General features: G+C 45.0%; 1 protein-coding gene across 9 annotated transcripts in view; it reads right to left on the bottom strand.

Moving 5' to 3' along the window:
* Positions 1-6804: 6804 nt before the first annotated feature.
* The window catches only part of phactr4a (phosphatase and actin regulator 4a), a 49399-nt gene continuing 33030 nt past the window's right edge, over positions 6805-23173 (bottom strand). For 6 of the 9 annotated variants that reach the window (XM_048229269.1, XM_048229272.1, XM_048229270.1 and 3 more), the window contains 10 exons: positions 22724-23140; positions 16477-16611; positions 14635-15193; positions 12860-13152; positions 12257-12410; positions 11277-11332; positions 9817-9878; positions 9288-9425; positions 8890-8966; positions 6805-8743 (listed from right to left, as the gene is read on the bottom strand). In XM_048229269.1, coding sequence (XP_048085226.1) covers positions 8728-8743; positions 8890-8966; positions 9288-9425; positions 9817-9878; positions 11277-11332; positions 12257-12410; positions 12860-13152; positions 14635-15193; positions 16477-16611; positions 22724-23140 — 1907 coding nt within the window. In that variant the 3' untranslated portion in view covers positions 6805-8727. The remainder of the gene's footprint in view (positions 8744-8889; positions 8967-9287; positions 9426-9816; positions 9879-11276; positions 11333-12256; positions 12411-12859; positions 13153-14634; positions 15194-16476; positions 16612-22723; positions 23141-23173) is intronic. The other 3 variants (XM_048229274.1, XM_048229275.1, XM_048229276.1) reach the window with 3 other exon arrangements.

Raw genomic sequence — 23173 nt, 5'->3', positions numbered from 1 at the left:
AAATTGACTTTTCTAATGGCATTTTTATGCTCGGATACTCTGTCTTTGAGACGTCCAACAGATGTGGTGTGGCTTTTCTACACTGTATGCTTGCCAGTCACATTCCCTCACCTCTGCTACCAGTTCTGAATACTTTGACACCTACAGTTTCCTCCATCACATCTTCAAAGGGAATAGCTAAAGTAGACAATGTGCTCACACTCCGAATACAACACCATGTCTGGTCATAACAACACATTGTGGAACCACCAGTAGCATTTCCAATCCTGTGCTTTGTCCCATCTTCCTGTATTTGTTGGAATTTTCTAAGCTTTTTACACAAACTAAATTCTACTGTCCCTGTCATTTGCTGGCAAAGAGTTAACTTCAACTCTCAAGAAAACACGTCAGTGATTTAAAAACTAGATTGTCTCCAGGTGTCTCTGGGTCAGGTTAGTTTTACAACCGAATATGCAGAATATGCTTTAAAGAGCCAGGATCCATACATAACTTACAGCTTCTGTCTCCACATGTTGACTGAGGTTCTTTGGAGCTGGAAGAACATCATACAGTGATGCTCCAGGCTTGTGCAAAATTCCAAATTTTAGTGTGAGTCTCCATTCAATTCATGAATTAGAATTTGAATAGAACTGGCTCCGCCCCACAGGAAGTTGAATTTGAATTGGGATGACAGGAAGTGAATTAAATTCATGGCAATTCAAAGCAATTCCACAGTCACACAACATAAAGAATGTGTTGAATCTCACATACATTCAGTTTTAGGAAGGTTACTTTGGAAATGTAATTTGTTACTGTTTTAAGTTATAAGTTGTTTGTTGTTTGTTTGATGCAATCATATCTGACATATACTGTGAAGCTTCGTTGTGACGTAAATACCACCCTCAAATTATGTATATGAATTTCTATTTTTTTTTATTCAAATTTGAATTGTAATTCTACATCCTGTTTTTGACCTCATTTCAACAATGAAATTTAACGCGGTAAGCATTTATGGCCCATGGCTCTCCAGCTGATCTTCCTTTTCTCAACATCACACCAGTTTATCTATTGTCCCTGTTGCTTGAGACACCGCTGTTAAACATTTAGCAAGTTTGTTCGCCCACAAAGCTGGTTGCCATCTGTCTCTTCTCCTGTGCTGTAGACTTACTTACCAACCATACTTACTGTTAGCACGACCAAATCCTCCTTACTGAACATGTAATGAGGAGTAGGGCTAGCAGTAGAGCACTCTCCGGTTGTTGTATCAGCAGATGAGGAGGACGTGAGCAGTCACTGACATGACTCATTTAGGCTCACAGGTGAAGGGGAGCACTTACCTAGCGTTCATGGGCTTCGGAAAAACCTTTTTCCAAGGCAAAACATCATCATTCCGCGTCATTCACGTCACGTAATGTGTGAGTCAGAGGTCGGTAACTGGGGCTAGTCCTAGCGTTCATGGGCTTCGGAAAAAACTTTTTCCGAGGCAAAACATCATCATTCCGCGTCATTCACGTCACGTAATGTGTGAGTCAGAGGTCGGTAACTGGGGCTAGACCTAGCGTTCATGGGCTTCGGAAAAACCTTTTTCCGAGGCAAAACATCATCATTCCGCGTCATTCACGTCACGTAATGTGTGAGTCAGAGGTTGGAAACTGGGGCTAGATTTTGCTAACAGAGTTGCCCAGTTAGGGGCTCATCATCACTTTTGTCGTCACGTTGTAGTTCGTTTGTAGTCCATGTGGCCTTTCATGTCCAACAGTTTTAATGTGAACTTGGGAATTTGCCCTTTTTGTCACTTGAAAGCTGCATATCTTTCTTTCACAAGCGTCTTACACTATATTTTAAGCAAATGCAGTTGTTTATTCAGGATTAGTGAGTGTATGTTTTAACCTTTGTTGTGGCATCCGTGTTTGTCACACGTTCCGACGGCAAAGCACACTTGCTGTGGGAAAAACAAATAGCCACGGGGGCGGTCCTTGTCTTCCGAAGTGCCTTGAAGGCACCATGAATCTAGCTTATTGAGCTCAGTGATGCTTTTGTGACAAGGCACGGCATTTATGAAAGCAATACATTTCCATCCAGACCTTCACAAAATATGACAGCTATGCAAATAATCATGAATAAATATTCATAAAATAAATTAAAAACACACTTTTTGTGCTTTCCTTTTATTGGTGGATTCTCCTGGCCTTGGCCTGTTGAACCCTATTTGGTTTACAGCCAGGCTACGGCGAGTGCACAGCTAAAGGGTTCCATTCGTGGAGCGATTCATTTTCTCAAACGTGTGTGCCATTATCAAATCTGGTGTAGCCAGTTCCATTGGTTATTTTGGAAGCTAATTGGTGCAGCATCACTGAGTCTCTTATTACCACCAGAGCCGTATATAGAGAGAGTTTGGCCAACTCTTGCCATGTTGGATGCCATCGTCTGATGACTCTACAGTGTAACCCTATGGGGCGAATATGCTATGTTGAAATAAATCGCTTATTTTCACCATGACCGTGAAAACTTCTTGATTGCATTATGAACTATGAGTCAAACATCTCTCCTCTTACCCTTTGTGACAAAGGAACTGGATACAACAGGTCCCCTTTTTATGCAGAAGCCTAAAAGCATCATTAATTAGGTGATTTTTGTGAACACTAGCCTATTACAGTTTTTTTTTAATTGCTTAAGCACATTTTTTGTAACTATTGGCTATTTTACCAAAACTCTACACACAAATAGGAAAACCTTGCTTAACTCTTCACACCTTCGTAAAAATGGTGTTTTCGTATCAAACAGTAAACACAAGCCATCACAATAGTAAGCACACAATGTGCCAACTACACACTGATAGTATGAATAAAATATACATCTGGCTTTTGCTTTCTCTGTGCACAAGGTAGGCTATGTCAGTTTGATGTCATACTTTTGTCATAATTCATAGTAAACATACAGGGATCTAAACTTCAAGTATTGGTGTTTATTTACACACATCAAAACAAACACAAGTGTGTTTTTCCAAGTCAAAACACAAAATAGCAATTTCACTGAAAAAAAAAAAATCAGTCTACATTGTGTCGTCTCTCAAAAATTTCGTCTACATCACATGCAATGTCCTCAAGGCACCGGGGAAAATATCTGGAATGCCGTATCCAGGCCTGACAAGTCAATATCCACATGTAGACTGATTTGTTTGCCTGTAAAAGGGCTATTTCTTACTCTTCTTACCCTTCTTCTTCCCCCTCCTCGTCCTCCTCTTGCTCCTCCTTGTCCTCTTCCTCTAACTTCACCTTGTCCTTGTCGTCCTCTCGCTTCTTCACCTCTGCGTCCTCTTCCTCCTCCTCTTCCTACTACTTCTTCACCTCCACGTCCTCTTCCTAGGCCTCCTCTAATTCTCACTCTTTTCACTCTTCCTGCTCCATCCATTGTACTCCACACTGACAGCTGTGGCTTGTTTACACTGCTTAATTATCTAAAACAATTTTCCTGATGTGACAGTGTGTCAGACAGTTTGCAAAATAGTGTAAATAATAGGCATAGATGTGTATAGTTTTGCTAGGAGTGTGTTGATCATTTGGAAATTGAGTGTAAAGCAGTGAGTTGTGTTTACAGTTATGCAAAAAGAGTGCCGTGCAGTGTTTGTACGTTTAGTTTTGCAAACTCAGTGAGTGGTTTTGCTATACAAATGAATAGTTTTAGAAATTGTGCTATAAGAATCACGGTTAGCGTTTAAGAATTTAGAAAAAACTTGGAAGGACAGGTGACTATAGTATTATTCCTAAAAAAGGAACTAATTTAGATTTTAGATTGAGGACCTAATTTAGATTCATCAGCATGCCATTTTTCTTTTAGTTCTTCAGTTTTAGACATTTTATTTCATATTCTGATCAAACAACATGGGTTCATTTGCATTTATTTCAGAAATTATTCTAAATTTTCAACTTAAAATTCAGGGCTGCCAATGCCTCTAACCAGGACGACGCCTACACATCAGAAGCCATTTTGTGTTCATGAACTCCTCTGGACTGCTGATGACCACCCTATGTCCTTTGTGGTCTGGGAATCCTTGATATCGTTTAGTTTTAATTTGGGACATGACCAAACCGCACAGAATTGCACAGGAATAGTTTGCATCAGCTAGTGGAAATTGGTTCTGCTGAGAAACTAGGCGCCATTTTGTGCCCCTGGCATCATTGTGATGTAGACATCCTTAATATGGATATTGTATGGACATCACTGGAATAATTTTAAACAGTCTAGCAGTGCAAAAACAGCAAATGTAAGTGTTTAACAACTGGGTATATGAATATTTAGGCACCAAAAATACATAATTACCAAAACACTATTGGTTTAAAAAAATGATTTAGATAATTTTCTGAACCTTTTCTTATCCAAACAAAACAAATTCCCCTTGTGGTTCGTTTCTTTTTGCATTTTAGGGTTTTCCATACACAAAACATACGAGTTCAACACTCTCTAATGCATCTGTGTTGACAGTGCATGACAGACTCCTCCATGTCCTAAGTGAAAAAGACTGATGATACATATAGGCTCCCAGTCCCTCACTGATGAGTCATGATGTTAGCACAACACAATCTCTTCACCTCTTCAGACCCCCATCTCCATCCTTCCTCTCCCGCAGTGGCCATTCCAGACGTTTTGACTAGGGTGGCCGTAGTGGGGCACTGATTAATTGAGGCAAAACATCCAGATAAACAGAAACAGGCTCACAATGTTAAATGAGCACAAATACATTTGGAAAAGCATTAACCAGACACTATGCTCGACAATTGAAGGACAAAGGACAAAGACTATCACATCAAATTTCTTGGTATTTTTTTAAAAAAAATGCAAATACAAATAAACACACATATTAAAGTTAATTATCTAAGTTATCTATCATTTATGCTGTGCTATGTCCAGGACAAATTCCCCCATGGGGACATTAAGATATCCTATAAAGATATTCTATTCTATTCTATTTTATTCTAAAAAACAGAGAGGAGCTTGATGATTGACAGCAATGAACTCACCTGTCTTCCGCCAGCAGGATATTTAGGCCGGCCTCCTTATCTATACGTCACACGCCCCGGTGTTCGCAAAAATATCCCTCCTCCTCCCCCTACTCCATTTCACTGATAGCCCAGGTACTCATCCTCCTTACACAGGGGGTGCAAGCGGCTATCACTCCATCACAATCTCCACGCCAGGCATTCCAGGACCACGGCCAGCTACCATGTCAAACACGCGCTTCGCTTATACACTGAGCATAGCAATCATACTGATGGGCGAACTAGAGAACAATATCTATGGCCGTCTATTTCTGTAGCTGTTCAAATAATTTGACCTTTTTTTTTTGAGCTGGCAAAGAGCTTAACAATGTCCTCCAAAATCAAATACAAATCAGCAAACACTTCTCAACTAAATACTTAACATATTCTTTTATAAAACAGGAATGAAATAAACCCCAATGAAAGATTTACCTTAATCTAAACTATTGTCTAAGGTCTTTAAAAATGGTTTGTTGGTTTGTTGGTTAATCTATCTAATGAGGTAGGGTCTATGAAAGCATAACATTACATTCATCATGCTACAGACCCTAAGGCCAATTAAATCCCATTTCTCAGTTTTAGACCCTGTCCCATTTCTCATTCTTCCCCTACCCCTACCCCTTGTCCCTCGAACAAGAGACATAGGGGTGAGAATAATCCCCTTGGAAATGGGACACCACTAGCATACCATACTAGCCTGGAGATTCCAGACCCAAATCCGAAAGATTAAGGGTCTGGCCATGACTAATGAAAATGGCCCAACTCAAGGGGTGGCACCAAGAATGCATTGAATTGAATGAATGCAGAACGGCATGCAATTGGATAACACTACGACCAATGTTTCATACTTAAAACAGTATTATCATTAAATGCTACTACAAAAGTAGGCCTAAAATTAACACTTAAATGACCTTGAAAATGTGGCAGGTAGGTAGAATAGGCAGGTAGAAAATTTAGCCTACATGATGTGATTCAACACAGACGCAATACTGGTTTGTGCATGATTAGATAAATAGGCACTGGCAGATGCCATAGGTAGATATAAATCTGGCTCCGCCCCACTCCCCCCTCTCTCTCTCTCTGTCTGTGTGGATGGCAGGTATCATTACTGGAGATGTGTACTGAAGAGGACAGGAGGAGAGGCGATTAGAGTCTTCCATCATTGCAAACCTGTCACAGCAAAGAGACTCTGCCCTCATCATCCTCGGCATGATATCATTGCACAGTGGTGACAGAGCGCCAGACCAGCGAGATGTTGCTAACTGCAACTCTACCACCTCATCCATCCACTGATAGAGAGGAGAAAGTAACCAGGTCAATTAAAAGAGCGGGTGATGACTATTTAATGTTGTTAGTCAATATTACCCCCTGCTGGTGAACAGGAGAAGTGCAGCAAGCTGCCTTGCAACTGTATGAACAAGCGGTGATTGGCCCTGCAGACACGGGATGTGAGATATTGACTAACATTTGGGGACCCAGATACAATGCACTGAAAATGTTTAATGCTTTGTTTCTAAAGACCTCACATTCTTATAAGAATGTAGAAGAATGCAAAGCAGTGTATTGGTTCAGTTAGCCCTGTGGTTGCAACAATAAATGAACAAACAAGTATTTAAAGAGTGTTTAAAGTATCCTAATCAAACATCATTTAATGTTTCTTTGTTGATGTTTACTCAACGACTAATTACAAAGTTGTGACTAAAAGTCTGCACTAAAATGGAGACACACGCAATTGAAAAGTCTTTGAAACTTTTAAAAGTCTGTGCACTAAAATGAAAACACATACAAATGAAGTCTTTGAAACTTTTAATTCAGTTGTGGATTGACCATTCATTAGTAGTTGAAACATATTTCTTTATGTAAAAAACTATACAACATTAAAATAAATCTTTTTTTTTTTTTTTAAACCAGTCTGTCATATTGCAGTTACTGTATTACCGTATCAATATGGTCAATATTTGTGCTTATAAAACAACATACTGAAACATTTTAATTACATTTAAAACAAAACTGGACATTGTGAGGACCTTACTACCGGTTAACACGCAGTACCATCAACCAGTTAAAAAAAAACAAATGCCTTGAGGAGTTTGTTTCCTGTCAGTGGTGAGAGGCAGAAGCAGCATCCCATTACATGTCCTTGCAGCCTTGCACCCTTCAAAGTGCACTTTGAAGGGTCAAGGAACCGTAATTATTAATACCGTAAGTATTAGAGGGGTGAACAAGGGTGTAAGTGTATAAGGAGTTAAAGGGGTGAAAGAATAAACCACGAATGGGACGTTATTACTGCCCTGCCTCTGACAACACGTCATGTGTGATACCCCAAAGCACAGTTTGAGGGTGCAAGGTTATGAATCTACGTAATGGGATGGAGCCTTAGTGTCTTTAATGCTAACCTGTGGCCTTACTAAACCACCACCACCTCCCCCACCCCCTTTACAATTGACAATCTCAGTTCCCAAGTGGCCCAGCTCATCAGGAGCACCTGATTGCGAGTCATGTGATAGGCAAGAAAAAGACTTTTGATAAAAAAAAAACGTGGGTTCGCAGACCCCAGAGGCCACCTGCATCTGGCCCTCATCTGGTACTGACCCGGCCCCGATCCGGCTGCAGAAAACCTGTGTGATCGGAGACGCTGGTCAGTAATGAAAGTCGTATGTAATGTATTTGGAGGTGTCAGAGGCTAGGCCATCAGAGGAACTGACCTAGAACAGGTCTAGAACCCCCTTCTTAACAAATAGTACCAGTACAGTACCGTGACTCTAGAACCATTTCAGTGCCCTGTGTGAGAGCTTGCTCCGAACTCTAGTGCCTGACTGCTGGGGGCTAGTATTGGGTTGCGTGTGTAGTGCTATACCACTGATGATGTAGTACTGCTGCTCTCTAATCTAAAGCTGCTATCCAGTTCAGTATGTGTGTGTCTGATAGCCAGTAACAGGGACCGGGTGGATACCGTGTCAGACAACATATAAGGCAGAGATGCAGTAAATGCGCAACACAGTCTCTCGCTCTCTCAAACACACACACACACACACACACTGTTACACATACACACACACACACAAACACTCTTACACACACACACACACACAACCACTCTTACACACACACACACAGTCACATAGCTTGTATCACATTCTCATTGACATGACTCCTTACTGACATCGTCAGTAGACCAGCAAATCATCATCGCTTTCAACATATTCACAGGTATTCCAGATTCCTCAGTAAAAACGACTGCAAATTATCATTAAATGTCATCGAAAAACAGACCAAGGCCACTTGAATGGTGTAGTCTTGCATAAGAAATAGGGCTGACTTGCCACAACAGTATCACAGTAATGGGCACAACAATGGACTCAACTTCCCAGAATTCCACTCCACTCTGCTATGTGCTTCCTGCCCTTGGCCCTCTGATCACATGCTTGTATTGGCCATGGCCAGTTAAGTAACCATGAGGTCACTGGTTGTACCCTGGCTGGGACGGCAGTCCACTCCTTACGAATGACCCATGTGAGGTGGGCAGTGTACCCCTTCAGGTTTGTCCCCAGTCCCACTCGTCGTCTTCTACAGTCCTTGTCTAGTTAGGTGGGCAGGGAGGTTGGAGGACCCTCGTATCCCAGAGGGCTTTGAGGCGGTGGGTCCGGGGTGCAGGGGTTATGGGTGAAGAGGCTGGATGCCTCTGGACCCTCCAGTGACGCTGTATTACACTTTATGGCCGATGGAACCTAAACATTCAGAGAAGTCCATCGTTATCCATCATGCATGTGTGCGCATGTATGTATATGTAGAGTAAGTGTGTATGTGTATAGGAGCTTGGGTCTTTGTTTATAGGTCACTGTGTGTGTGTGTGTGTGTGTGTGTGTGTGTGTACCTTGTGTAGATCCTGCTCTCCTCATGAACCTCCATCTCTGTGCTCTTGAAGTCATTGAGCTCTTTCCTGATGGCAGCCTGGACACAGAAACACACCATCATCATCATCATCATCATCATCAGAATCAGATCAGATACTCTGACTCAGACATGACTCAGATAGTCTGATTCAGATTCAGGGTTATTACACAGCTTGAGAATACAGACTTGAGAATGCAGCCAAATACTCCACTTATGTTAGAACACTGTCAAAAGAATGACACAAGACACCTTACACTAAGTGTCCCTTCTTTCTCCATATCAGAGTTCATCTCTAGCTGTTGCACAGTAAACAAGGCAGCATATGGGGGAAAAAGATTCAATATTAGGAGTGTCGATGTGCTTGGGTGGAAAGGAGACCTTGTCTGCGGGGGTGAGTTTGGTCCAGGGTTTGTCCGCGCGCCGGTCGTAATCGTGGGCGTCTGTACACTCCACGTACTCGTTGAAGCGCAGGATCTTCCTGGCCTGCAGCTCGGCGACAGTTGGCCTCTGGGACAGCTGTGTGATGCGCACAAACACACATTAGATACATTCATACCTAAGCAAGTGTATTTACAGCCTTAGAGTAGAAAAACAACTCTCTTCAGAAAACTAACAGGAGGCTGTTTAATCAGTGTTTTCCAAATCCATATTTATGTGCTAACTGCTAACCTTTTACACATCACATCAAACAATGTCTTTGCTTTGTGAGATGATTAGAATGTGTGTGTGTGTGTGTGTTAGAATGTGTGTGTGTGTGTGTGTGTGCGTGTGTTAGAATGTGTGTGTGTGTGTGTGTGTGTGTGTGTGTGTGTGTTAGAATGTGTGTGTGTATGTGTGTGTTAGAATGTGTGTGTGTATGTGTGTGTATGTGTGTGTGTGTGTGTGTGTGTGTGTGTGTGTGTGCTACCTTTCTGGTGAGTCTGCGTTTGATCTCACTCCTCTCCAGCCGCCGCTCCTCATCATTCATGGCTGCAAGACAGAAAAAGACAGAACATCTCATCAGGACCGAGGGAGAGAGAGAGAGGCACTATACAGTATAACGTTTGTGAAAGAAGAGAGAGGGAGAGGATCAAAATCAAAAGGTGTGTGTGTGTGTGTGTGTAAGAATGAATGCAACGGGAGAGAGGAGAGAAAGACAGACAGACAGACACAGAGAGAGAAAGAGAGAGAGACAGAGAGAGAGAGTACTGAAAGAAAGGAACAAATAAAACCCTCAAACTTGAACTAGAAAAAAGAGAGAGTTGATGTTGTGGTGGTAAACATCCATATTAGGAGCTCGTAACGAGTCTGTTTGGTGTTCTCTTCTGCACTACTTTGTTTCAGTTTCTCAGTTAGTTTTCCTCCCAAGAGGAACAGGAGGCCTTAGAACATGTTTGTAGAAATACATATATGTTTTAACTATGCCTGGGCATTCCTGCCGGCATTTAGCTTTCAAACTATGGGAGATTACATAACCCATACGGGTGTTAACTTAATCCACTGCTATCAACCAACTTGTTCTTGATTGGCTACTCTAGCAGTTCACACAGCAAGCATCAATAAAACAACAAAGGCAATCCCTGCATCATGATCTGTGTTTCATACTGCAGCCTACACTCCTTGCAACACTGTATTCCGATCATTGCTTTTAGCTCACAACCCACCTGCTGCCTGGTAGCCTGCACATTTAAAACAAATGTGTTGTCCCTATCTGAGCACAGAGATGTGTTAAAAAACAACACAAGTTGTGTTATTTTCAACACATATTGTGTAACAAATAAAAGTAGTAAGTAAACAACACAAACTTTGCTGTCAGGTTTTTTGGCAAAAGGCTTGAAATTGCATGAGGAAAGTAATTTGTATGTGTAGGTATTTCATACACTATCTGGCAACCTGGGAATTGTCAGACTAACAGACAAAATGAATGGATCCGTGAGTTTATAATGAAGTTTGATGGTCATAAACAAAGACCCGTGGTGAATTACGGGAGTTTTCTGGGGGAAATAACACATCGGGAGCGCGTCTGGAGATGACCTTGAAACACGGGAGAAAGGTATTGTTGGCAGGTATGAATTGGTGTGAAACATTATCTTCCTTGAAGCAACTGTTTGTTCTGAGAGTAAAGTTTGAGATGGCTTGGCCACAAGGGGGCACTAGTGTCTTTATGAACATCGGATCCCTCCTCAACAGTGATTTAGTGGTTGCCTAGGAATGCACAGGTGAGGGACATTTTGTGACAGAAGAGAGGGAGATAAGTGCCCTGTAAAGACATTATCAGAAAGTGAGTTGCAGATGGAAGGGAATGAGGAAGGGATATTTACAGAGCAAGAGAGGGGGGTGAGAGAGAGAGAAGAGAAGAGAAGAGAAGAGAAGAGAAGAGATTCTCACCAGGCAGAATGTTCCTCTGCTCGAGCTCCTGAGCGGTGGGTCTCTGACTTAACCTCCTGAGAGGAGAACACACACACACACACAATAACACAAATCAGACAGACTTGTCAAGAATGCCAAACACAGTCATTTTACAAATACCTACTCTCAGTACAGTACAAATAAAACCTACAGTTTAAATCATACTGTATCTATTAACAGTACATGATTTACCCCTATGAGTTAGTGAGAACAGCTTGAAGGACAACTCCAGCCTCAGCACAACCTAGGATGTTCTTACTCGTCATCATCCCATTTTTGGAAGATAACAAGTGTAAACATTTGTTAGGGACAAAAACAACCTGACTTGGAGTAGTTTTCAGTAAAACTGGAAGATGCATTTACATCGAATATACTGTACAAATGAAATGGCATAAAGCGATAGCCTTCGGTGCACTGTTTGTGCAATACTAGTCGTTTTTGGGCTTTCGGTAATCAACTTTGAAAGACTTCTTCTCGCAAGATGGCAGAGACAGGAAGAAGAATTAAGGTAATGCACTGACTGCACAAACAGTCCTTTTTAACACCCTTGCTGTATACTAACAAAGTGTAAATGACTTGGGTTTGACTGGCCTGATCCTCTACACAGTGGCACAGAAGTGCACTGACTTGGTGAGCACTGTCTGACATAGCTGAGCTTGCCCACAAGGCGATCGCTATATGTTATTTCACAAATATGCTGGTCATAATCAAAACTGCTCCGATTAACGCCGGTTTGGTCCCTCATGAAAGTTTACACTCATTATCATCCTAAATCTAGGTTGTTTTTACACCAGAGTTAACCTTTAAGACAATGTAACACAAGTTCCCTATTACGCTGTGAGCCAACAGCTGACAGAAAAACTGCATATGACAGCAACGCAACAAAAACATGGAATGAACAACTGCAGCAAACCGATATGACAGACACAGAGACAGATACCGACACACAGACAGCATACCGTGTGAGCGTAGAGCCGATCTTGCTGCGGATGGCCTCCCACTGCTCGCGGTTCCTCCAGCCGTTGCCGTTCTCCTGATTGGGGTCGTGCAGCTGCTGCTTCTCCAGCTTCAGAGCCAGGGTGTCCTTACGCTTCACACGGTCCGCCAGACCACCTGACACACACACACACACACACACACACACACACACACACACACACACACACACACACACACACACAGGTTACCAGAGAGAAACACACCTCGGCACTCAAATCAAACAGAATGACATGTAATTACATTAAAAGCCGCTTCACAATTGCATGAAAATGCCTTGCATTACAGCAGAGGTTCTGTTATCTGACAGAAATGTTAAAACAATGAGATAAAAACGTGGCGGTGCTAGATATCACGTCACGCCAACCTGACATTAAAATGAAAAAAAGACAAACAAAAATAGATAATGACGGAATTTGTACAATCCGGTCAGTCAAAATGACGGACAATGAGAACATCTAATGCAACCTCTGCATTACAGCTGTGTTACCAGCTGATTTTCATTTCGGCGGCCATGTTTACGGGTTAGAACATTCACATTGCAACCAAAGGTCAACTATCCTTACCTGTCGGAACATCCTCATCTTCATCGTCATCCCTGTAGAGGATAGGTCCGTCCGAGTCCGAGTCCGTCTCCTCCTCCTTGTCCACCCGCTCTTCCTCCTCCTCGTCCTCGCTGTCCCCAGGGCCAGTGGCCTCGGGGATGACGGTGACGCGGGGGTCCTCCACCATGCCGCGGCGGCTGCGCGGCTCCAGGGCCGGCTGGAGGGGGTGACGCGGCGCGGGGGCCGAGCGCTGCTGCTTACGCAGCTCCTCCTTAGCCAGCTCTTCCTCCATGTCAAAGTCATCATCCTCAGGCCTGGAGAGGGGGAACGATGGGGGAGAGAGGGAATGATGAGAGAGAGAGTGAGGGAGAAAGGGAGGAGGAGAGACAGCAAGATATGAGAGAGGGAGAAGGAAGGAGAAAAGGAGAGAGCGGCAGCACGAGGAAGTGATAGAGAGTGGGAGAAAGAGGGAGGGAGAGTGGGGGAGAGAGGGGAAAAGGGTGGAAGGTAAGGAAAAGGCAGAGCAATGGGAAAAGAAGGGAAAGAAAAGACCAAAGGGTAAGAGAGCGAGGGGAGGAGCAGAAATGGAGGAAAGAGAAGTGGAGAGAGAGAGAAAGAGATGTGTCGCTATGACGACTTCAGACGACCCCGTACCATAAAGACACTTGAGCTACATGAGTAATGCAGCCAGAGAGCTGCACTCTTGCTACTTCTTCACAAGCATGTCTCAAAGCAGCACGTCATACAGTGTTATGGAGACACAAACTCCGTTACCACGACAGCAACAACAACACAGCACAGAGTTAAACAGAGATACCAGCAACCCAATGGCTGGCAGAACAGCTTCAAGTAACTACAGTTTAAAGTAACCGGAAAAATGAAAATGCAGAATTTCAAGTAATCAGGAAACTACATCTTTAATCTAACCTCAGCAGCTGCAGAAAACAAAATGACAACAGTAGGGGAAACCGCTATTAAAGATGCAGTCCACTATTTCAATGCAAAACACTTGTATGTCAAATTTAGTCACACATTGCAAAGACTGGAGCGTTAATCAGTTAGTGATGTCTGAAGTGATGAGTGACGTTAATCAGTCAGTGATGTCTGAAGTGATGAGCGACTGAACGCAGTTGCTGCGTGTTGCTGAACTGCAAAGGTGGTTGTGGCAATAGCCGTGCACTATCCAATCTGATCAACACACATTGCTTTGCTGACCAGACACAAAGTAGAGTGCTGGGTACGCACATCCAGCAACTTTTATAGGTGCTAGATCAGGGGTGTCAAACTCATATTAGGCAGTGGGCCAGATTTGTTGGAATGGGACCTCATGGGGGGCCGTCATTGTCATGGTCATTTTCATTTCTCTGCATTGGTATCAGTGTTGTTAAATTATATACTCCTTTACTATACCCACTCATGAGCAAACAAGTACAAATCATTTACTCGTCATATCCTGCTTTTTCTCTCTTGAAACACCCTACTACCATGTCAGATTTTTGACCTCTTCCTTCCTGAAGATGGTTTGTAGTGCTAGGTTTAATGAGTTTCTCACAGATATTGCTTATTACACATTGTTTAAGACAGCTGGATGTGAATATCTTTTCTTTCTAATTTTCCCTTCCCCCCCAAAACATCTGGGGGGCCATATGAAACCTGCTGGCGGGCCTGATCTGATCTGATCTGACCTGATCTTATGTTTGACACCCCTGTGCTAGATCAAAGCGTAACTATTCCTAAGGTACAAATCTGTGTTAGACACTCCCAGAAACTTTAATGGAAAAACAAAAGACACTTACAGCCTGAGGGGCTCGATGGTGATGGGCAGCGAGTGGCGTCCGCCCGCCTCCAGCAGGATGTCGGGCGGCTTGTCGAAGAGCAGCGAGTGGGCGCGCTGCGAGCCGTCCGGGTTGGCCACCGCGGGGCCAGGGCTGGCCAGCGCCCGCGCGATCAGCAGGTGCAGCGGGAGCGGCGGCTGGCTGGGGGGCTCCGTGGTGGGGCTGGGGGGGTCCGTCGTCACGGTCACCTGCGGGGCAGGGGCAGGTTTGGCCGGGGGCTGTGGATGGAAGTGGACGTGGGGCGGAGAGGGGGGTATGTGGACCGGAGGTGGCGAGAAGGCCGGAGGAGACGGAACTCCGTCGTCCTCGCCGATGGTGCCCGTGGCGGAGGAGGAGGAGGGGGCAGGGAGGGGCACGGGGGCAGCCCGAGCCGAGGACGAGCTCTCGCTCTGACCGGCCGGGGCGGCGGGCGGCTCCTCGGAGTGGCGCTTGGTGACCGGCGTCATCCTCTTGGGTGGAGTGGGAGGCGAGCGCTTGACGGGCAGCAGGTTGGCGCCTCCGGCCGCCTGAGACAACTCCGCTGTGGGGAACAAGAAAAACGATAGAAGAGAGGGATGAGAAAGGAAAGAGTGAAAGAACAACAGAACAAGAACGTGATACAAGAGGACACAGAGAAGCAGAGTGAGTGTGCCAGCACAAGCAAAGTACTCAGCTCTCACACACATTAGACTATAAGCCTTTGGAAGAGTGGCAACAAGAAACAGCTGAGGCTCTCTCACACTCTGTTAAACACTCGGCTTAATAGGCTGATTAATAGACAAGAGAGTGTGGAATATGGCAGCGCAAACAGGAGGACAAAACTACACACAACAACAGACAACACTGGCAAACTCTTCTGTGGACAGACGCCCAACAACATGCTTTGTCAATATAGTTAGTAAATGGCTATATGAACTGAGCTTGGCAGATGGAAAAGAATCAGGTTAGGCGGTTATGTGGACAGCACAAGCTGAGTCCAACTCTGCTGCACACTAATGAGAAGAGCTGAGAGAGAAGAGAGAGAGAGAGGGACACTAGTAGCATATTTTGCTGTTCTGAAACACCTAAACCTGATCTCGTGTCAGTATTCAAAGTTAATGATTACATGAACAGCTGAAGCTCAGGCAGTCACTGATGAATACAAGGCTTACCTTTGCCCTGTGTATCAAAACACGCACACGCGCACACACACACACACACACTTTGAACATTTGGCACACCATGCTCACGTTTTCTCTGATTTACAAGCTTGATCCAAAGCACGACATGTCTGCACAAACATACCGCGTATACATGGGAGTTAATATGCAACATAGCTGCTAGCATCAGTGCTAATGCTTTCAGCATGCATGGATATGAGAGAGAGAGAGAGAGAGAGAGAGAGAGAGAGAGAGAGAGAGAGAGAGAGAGAGAGAGAGAGAGAGAGAGAGAGAGAGAGAGAGAGATCAAGAGAACGTGCCACTCTCAACAACACATGATCATGCAATGAGAGGGGAGATTCCTCACAGACGTTTGGCATTCAACAAGGTGGGGGGGCATGGGACATGTGTCAGATGATGAGGTTATTTGTGGGACTTCATGCCAATATGCTCAGATGGTATGTGTGTGTGTGTGTGTGTGAGCGTGTCATTTCACACACACGCGAGATGCTCATAAGCTCAATCACTTTCCTTCCATGTTCTCTTAACCATGCAAGTAGTTTTGTTAACTTTGCGTTTGTTAGTCCATATTCACATCACAGGCTCTTAGTGTCGGACATGGGGGTTGGTCAGTTATGACGGCGTAAGGCCAAGCTACATCAGACCGCAAGGCCCCGTGGGATACCTGCGGAGTTTGGGGGCATGCCCCTGCGGCACAGGTAGGCAGGCAGAGACAGGTAGACCCCGCCCTCGCCCTGGCGACGCCAGCTGGTCCAGCAGAAAGGAGGCCGGGCATTGGCCCGTCTGTTCAGAGTGGCGGCTGGGGCAAATGGGAGAGGTACAGAGGTCAAAGGTCAGGGTACTTCAGTAGGGTACTTCCTAGGTTAGGATGCTACAGTAGGGTACTTCATGGAATAGGATGCTACAGTAGGGTTTCTTCATGGAATACGATACTTCAGTACTTCAATAGGTTACTTAATGAATTAAAGGTACTTCAGCAAATCAGTAGGGTACTTCATAGGTTTTGGTTTGTAGGACTAGGTGAAGTTTCAGCGCTACGATTAGTAGGGATGTTCTTAGTATTTAACAGTACGTCATGGTTTCAGTGGTGCTCCTTGACATCATTGGCAGTTGTGTCCATATATCACCGGACGCGAGTGCTAAGCACTTCAGCAGCGTGCTTCATGGGTCAGTTAGGGCACTTCAGGTCTTCAGCAGGAGCTTTATTTCTGGCTCTGCTCAATAGTGTTCTTCTCAATTCTAAATGACCTCACTAAATAAACCCCCATTAAGGGGAGTTTCATTAAGGAGCTGTAAACACAGGCTTTCATTTTAAACTCAATTACTGACTTTCCAATTAGCTTCTTTCAGCAAGATGAACTCTTAAAGCTGTAGAACAGAGTGCATATAATGATTATGGCCAATTAGAGAGGTTCTGCAGCTGTTAACAGGTGGTAATGAGACTCAAATCTTGCCAGTGATACTCATGGAAAATAAATAAAATGAACTCATGAAACAAATGTCCATTTGTACAGTACTGGTCCACTGCAAGTCTCCTTAGAGAAATGCCTCTGCTCAACGACTAAGTGTAAATGGAAGGAGTGGAGTCTTTCAAGTCCACAGCTTCACTGATCCATTTGGCTCCACTGATATATTTATCCAGCAAACTCATCAATCACCGCTGGTAGTGAAGGCCAGCAAGAAGTGACCGGTCGATAGTGTTGTGGTGTGTGTGTGTGTGTGTGTGTGTGTGTGTGTGTGTGTGTGTGTGTGTGTGTGTGTGTGCGCGTGCATGTGTGTGAGTGCCGAGGAGGACCAGCGCTGCTCTGGGCTCTATGGTTAAAGCGGACATCTGCGTGGATATTAATAGGTCAGAACAGAGCGGCCCAGTTGGACAGGCTTCAGATGCCACTGTCTTCATGCCAGCTCAAACTGACCGGTATGAGCAGAGAGCAGATGAGAGGAGGAGAGGAGAGGAGAGGAGAGGAGAGGACACCAGGCTGAGTATGCAGCTCTGAGTCAGCCTGTGGTGCATGTGTGTGTGTGTGTGTGTGTGTGAGAGAGAGAGTTCATGAGGTGTGTGTGTGTGAGAGAGAGATGGTGTGTGTGTGTGTGTATGTGTGTGTGAATGAGAAAGAAAGATTGTCAGTGTTCATTTGGGTGTCTGAATGTCAGTTTCAAAAAGACATTTCATGAAAAGAGAGAGAGCACAGGGGGGAGGAGAGAGGGAAAACAAAAGAGAGAATGTGTGTGTGTGTGTGTGTGTGTGTGTGTGTGTGTGTGTGTGTGTCCTCTACAACCAATTATACCACATCAAAGTTAAAACCCTGAATAGCTCCTGGTATCTTCAAAATCAAAGTTGCTCTACAACCTGGATTTACACGTGTAATGATAATTTACGAGACTACTGGGCTCGTCATTTTACTACACTTAGCTCACACACACACACAAAGATGGGCATAGCATACACATCTACATCCTAACACTATTCATGGAATGTTTATCCAGTTTTGATATTCAAGCCCCGGGTTGCATTCTGGGAACGGCACGGGCTCATAGAGGGAGGGAGGGGTTCTTCCTGGGTCCTGATAAGACGGGCATTTATTGTAAGAGGTAAACACACACACACCAGGGTTTCCGTTGTCCGGTAATTACCGGACATTGGCCGGAAAAAAAATGAAATGTCCGACAAAATTAGATCTCTCCGGTCAAATTGTCCGATTGAAATTGGCTAATGATCCCGTCCCCTAACGCAATCTGAATATGAGAATAAGCCTTAATATGTAAGCCTATATTATACGTCCTCTGGCTATGTTTTTTTAAATGAACAGGCTCTACGTTTTGAAAAGTAAGCTATTAAACAACACGCATAGCCTATGCTGCATTTCAAATAGGAAGCGCACGCGGCTTAAAACGTCCATGTTAAACAACAAACAAATGAGTGAGGCGGTTCAAAACATGGCCAGGCCCAGGCAGACTAGCCTTAAAAGTTTTTTTAGAGGCCAGACGCGATGGATGATAAATTGGTAACGTCTGAAGCCTCAGATGTCCGGTCAACTTGAGTTGCGGGGGTGCGGCCTCTCCAAGACACTGTCATTCTCTGTGTACACTGGACATGCAGTGTTCTTTACCCAAAGCATACAGTAGGCCTATGCGTTCTCTGTCTATGATCTGCAGGGTTAGGGCCTCCTCGACGAGGCGATTACTGGTCCGCGGATAATTTCTGGCACAATTAAACGGCATCATTGAACCGCGTCGAAGAAAAAAAGAAACTAAACATTTCCCAGAATAGGAAACATTTCTTCATTTATTGTTATCAAATAAAGAGGCATAGCATTAGGGGGTAGTGGTGTGAGCGCTCATTCTTGTGCGCATCTGTGTACGTTAAACAGTCACCACTGGAGATAACGTGGGTAGCAGCAACAAACAACGTAGCCTTTTTAAAACAACGAACGAACACATTGCTGTCCATGAAAATATACTGGCTAGATCTTGTTAGGCATGTTTAAGTTAGGCTAATGAACATGTTGCATTCTATACAGCCTGATTATGTCATTCTTTAAGCTACATAGCCTGTCTCCAGTTTTCCTCAATTTGACTAATTAAGAAGGGATAATAGGATATTTGACCGGCATATCATCAAAATGTCCGGAAAACGAAACCTCTGCCGGTCATATTGACCGGCACCATTTTTTTCTAGCGGAAACTCTGACACACACACACTCCGCTGGGCTCCTCCAGTTGGAGAGGGGGGTGAGGGGAGGTGAGAGAGAGTCTCCGCAGAGTGAGAGGGCCAGGGACAGGAATGCTGATAGCAGCTGGTGGGGTTGAGGAGGTTGCTGATGGAGCAGAGCGCGGGTGTACACTGTGTGTGTGAGGGTGTGCACAGAGAGTGCTTACACAGATGGACTAAAATGTAAAAACAACATGCAGTCTCATCTGCCTCTGACACACACACACACAGTGCATGAATAAATTGGAACCCAGCCAATCACAGGCCTGTATTAACCTGCCTGACCAATCAAAGGAGGGATGTCTAACACACCTGATTTAATAGGCAAATTAAGGTTCCCTCACATCAGTAAAGTATGCAGTGAACAACAAACAACGGCACAGACTTCTCTGGCTGTTCTCAGACAGCAAACAACCTTGCTTCACATCTAGACCAACTCAGTAACACAAACTGGTTTCTCTTATTAGCCCACAAACTGGTTTCGCCCTTACCTACAGAACACACACAACGTGTGTGTGTGTGTGTGTGTGTGTGTGTACACACATGTTGGTGTTATGTTAAATTTAGCCTCTGTAATGAGCTGTGGCAGAAGACATTCATACCTGTCTACCTTGGTCAATCAGCTTCTGTCTGCAGGTCATGTGATGCATACAATGCAGAGAGAGAGAGAGAGAAAGAATGAGAGAGAAAGTGATTATATTTGTATGTTATATGTTCTGATATCTTCTACCAGTTAATGGGTGTTGTATCATTTGTATGGTCTCTATACAAGCTGCCTCGGCTATTAAAGCATCTTTTGAGTTTGAGAGAGAAAGAGAGAGAGAGCGTGTGTGGAGCGAAACGAAAGGATGTTACAGCTGCACTCCTAATGAACAACACAGCACAGGCGAGCCTGAACCCGTCTCCTTGGCACCGCTGCAGCCACGATGAGCCCGAACGTGTCCCTCTCTAGGGGGTGGGGGGTGGGGGGTGGGGGACGACTCCCTGTAACTGACTCCCGCCGTTACAGCGCCAGGTCCTGACTGCCACCTGTACACTCCCTCAGTTCAGCTCATGTCTGCAGGCCCCAGCCTCTAAGCAGCAGAGTGGAGCATGAGGGAACATGCACCAAAAGCCCCACAGGGACTCGGGGCCACCACACACACATGCTCATGTTCCATCGCGTCTGGGGTAGGAATGTGAAAATCAACACACACTTGCAGGGCAGGTAACGACACACCTTCATTAGAAGAGTCGCCACCAGTAACTACACACTTCAAGGAGACATGTTACGACTGTCTCACTGACATGACACCAACTACGTGACCTCAATGTTACAAATGTCATTTACATGTATTCATCTAGCAGACGCTCCTATCCAAAGCAACTTACATGTCAATTATATCACAAGAACACAGCAACTTCGGATTAAGTGCCTTGCTCAAGGGCACAACGGTGGAAGCCGGGAATTGAGCCCACAGCTTTCAAGCTACTGCCCAGCTCCTTAGCCACTTGTTGTTGACTTCCGGAGAGGTCACACCCAACACCTGCCACTGACCATCGACGGTGCTGTGGTGGAGAGAGCGAGCAGCACCAAATTCCTGGGGGTGCACATCAGTGAAGACCTCTCCTGACCACCAACACTGCATCACTGGCTAAGAGAGCTCAGCCGCCTGTACTTCCTGCTAAAACTCAGGCGAGCAAGTGCTCCACCAGCCATCATGACCACATTCTACCGAGGCACCATCGAGAGCATCCTCTCCAGCTGTATCGGGCTGTGTGGGCTGAAGCTGCACTGAATACAACAGGAAAGCCCTGCAGCATAGTGAACACAGCTGGAAGGATTATTGGTGCTTCACTCCCTCCCCTGAAGGACATTTACACCACCCACCTCACCCAAGAAGGCTTACTCAAAATTGTGAGTGATGCAAGTCACCCCGCCACAATCTGTTTGATCTACTGCCCTCTGGGAAGAGGTACAGAAGCCTGCGCCCCCAAGACTACCAGACTCACCAACAGCTTCATACACCAAGCCGTAAGGATGCTGAACTCTCTCCCTCCTCTCCCCTCCACCCCTCAGCTACATAACATCCTGGACATTGGACCCAAAAATGGTCAGCCTGCACTACTCCACTTGCACACTTGCACACTTGTACACTTTACAACTGGTGTTGTTGTCCTGAAACACAACACTTCTGCTGCTCTTACATAACTTGCACCACTATGCCACTTTCTTCTTACTTAGGTCAAACAGAACTACCCAAGCCTTTTTATTGGCCTGAATTTGCACTAGTATTTTTATTGACTGTCTATGCACAATTTCAACCACATTTTGCTGCTCTTATTTTTTTTCATTATTATATGTGCCCTCTTATTTACTTATTTACTTACGTTTTTGTTTACTTGAATGTTATGTTTGTCTGTGGACCTAAATTGGTAAAATATGTCTTGTCTTCACCGTGGGATAGTGAGAAACGTAATTTCGATCTCTTTGTATGTCTGGAACATGTGAAGAAATTGACAATAAAGCTGACTTTGACTTTGACTTTGACTTTGACTACATTACCACAACCCACAATGGGCAATGTCTCACCTTTGTGTCACAAATAGGGAGCCACCATGAAACGACACCTTTGCTAATATGGCACAGACTAAAGTTGGGATGTTTTACAGCAGCAGTCGCTCTTCACTAATTTATCTTAGGAGGAAGGAACACTACAAGAATGCACACTACAAGAATGCACACTTAAGAATGCACACTTAAGAATGCACACTTAAGAATGCACACTTAAGAATGCACACTACAAGAATGCACACTACAAGAATGCACACTTAAGAATGCACACTACAAGAATGCACACTACAAGAATGCACACTACAAGAATGCACACTACAAGAATGCACACTTAAGAATGCACACTTAAGAATGCACACTACAAGAACGCACACTACAAGAATGCACACTACAAGAATGCACACTTAAGAATGCACACTACAACACAACACCACAGAATGGCTACTGAACAGGAAGAGATGGTACATCTCAAGGGGTTATCTTAATAAAAGAATTTCACAACAATATAAGGGAGGCCTTTACTGCTACGTCTTGACATGAAGCAGCAACATTAACGTCACATCACAAGAGCAGAGTAAGCGCTCAGCCAATCGGTGACTGGAGCGGTGAGTTTAACAACAAGCAGGGGAAGCGGGGCAAACTCACCTAGCAGGGCGGGGTTGCTGTTGCGATTGGTGGGCTTGGGCGGGGGCACCGGGGGTTGTTTGGGGTGGGGGGTCGGGATGGGTGCCGCCATGGGCACGGGGGCGGAGGAGGGAGGGTGGGCGTCCTGATGGGCCGCGTGCGGGTGCGGGGCGGGAGCGGGGGCATCGCTGGGCACCAGCAGAGACACGGTGCGAGGGGGGGGCTTGGCGATGGGGGGCGCGGAGGACGAGGATGACGTTGAGGAGGCCGAGGAGGCGGAGGAGCCAGGGGGCGTGCCCGTCTGCTCGGTGGACGACATCAGCCACTTGGGCGGCAGCATGGCCTGTTTGGAAGGGTGCTGCTGGCCCGCAGGGTCCTTCAGGAAGTCCCGTCCGGGTCCAGGGTTGGGCTCAGGAGCAAAGCGCACGCCCAGCGAATCTATGGCAGGACAGGAGGCACACACACAGCATG

The sequence above is a fragment of the Alosa alosa genome, chromosome 20 (genome assembly GCF_017589495.1).
Source record: "Alosa alosa isolate M-15738 ecotype Scorff River chromosome 20, AALO_Geno_1.1, whole genome shotgun sequence".
NCBI classification, from domain to species: Eukaryota; Metazoa; Chordata; class Actinopteri; order Clupeiformes; family Clupeidae; genus Alosa; species Alosa alosa.
Note: the sequence above shows the minus strand (reverse complement) of the source record. Positions and strands in the feature narration are given on the sequence as shown.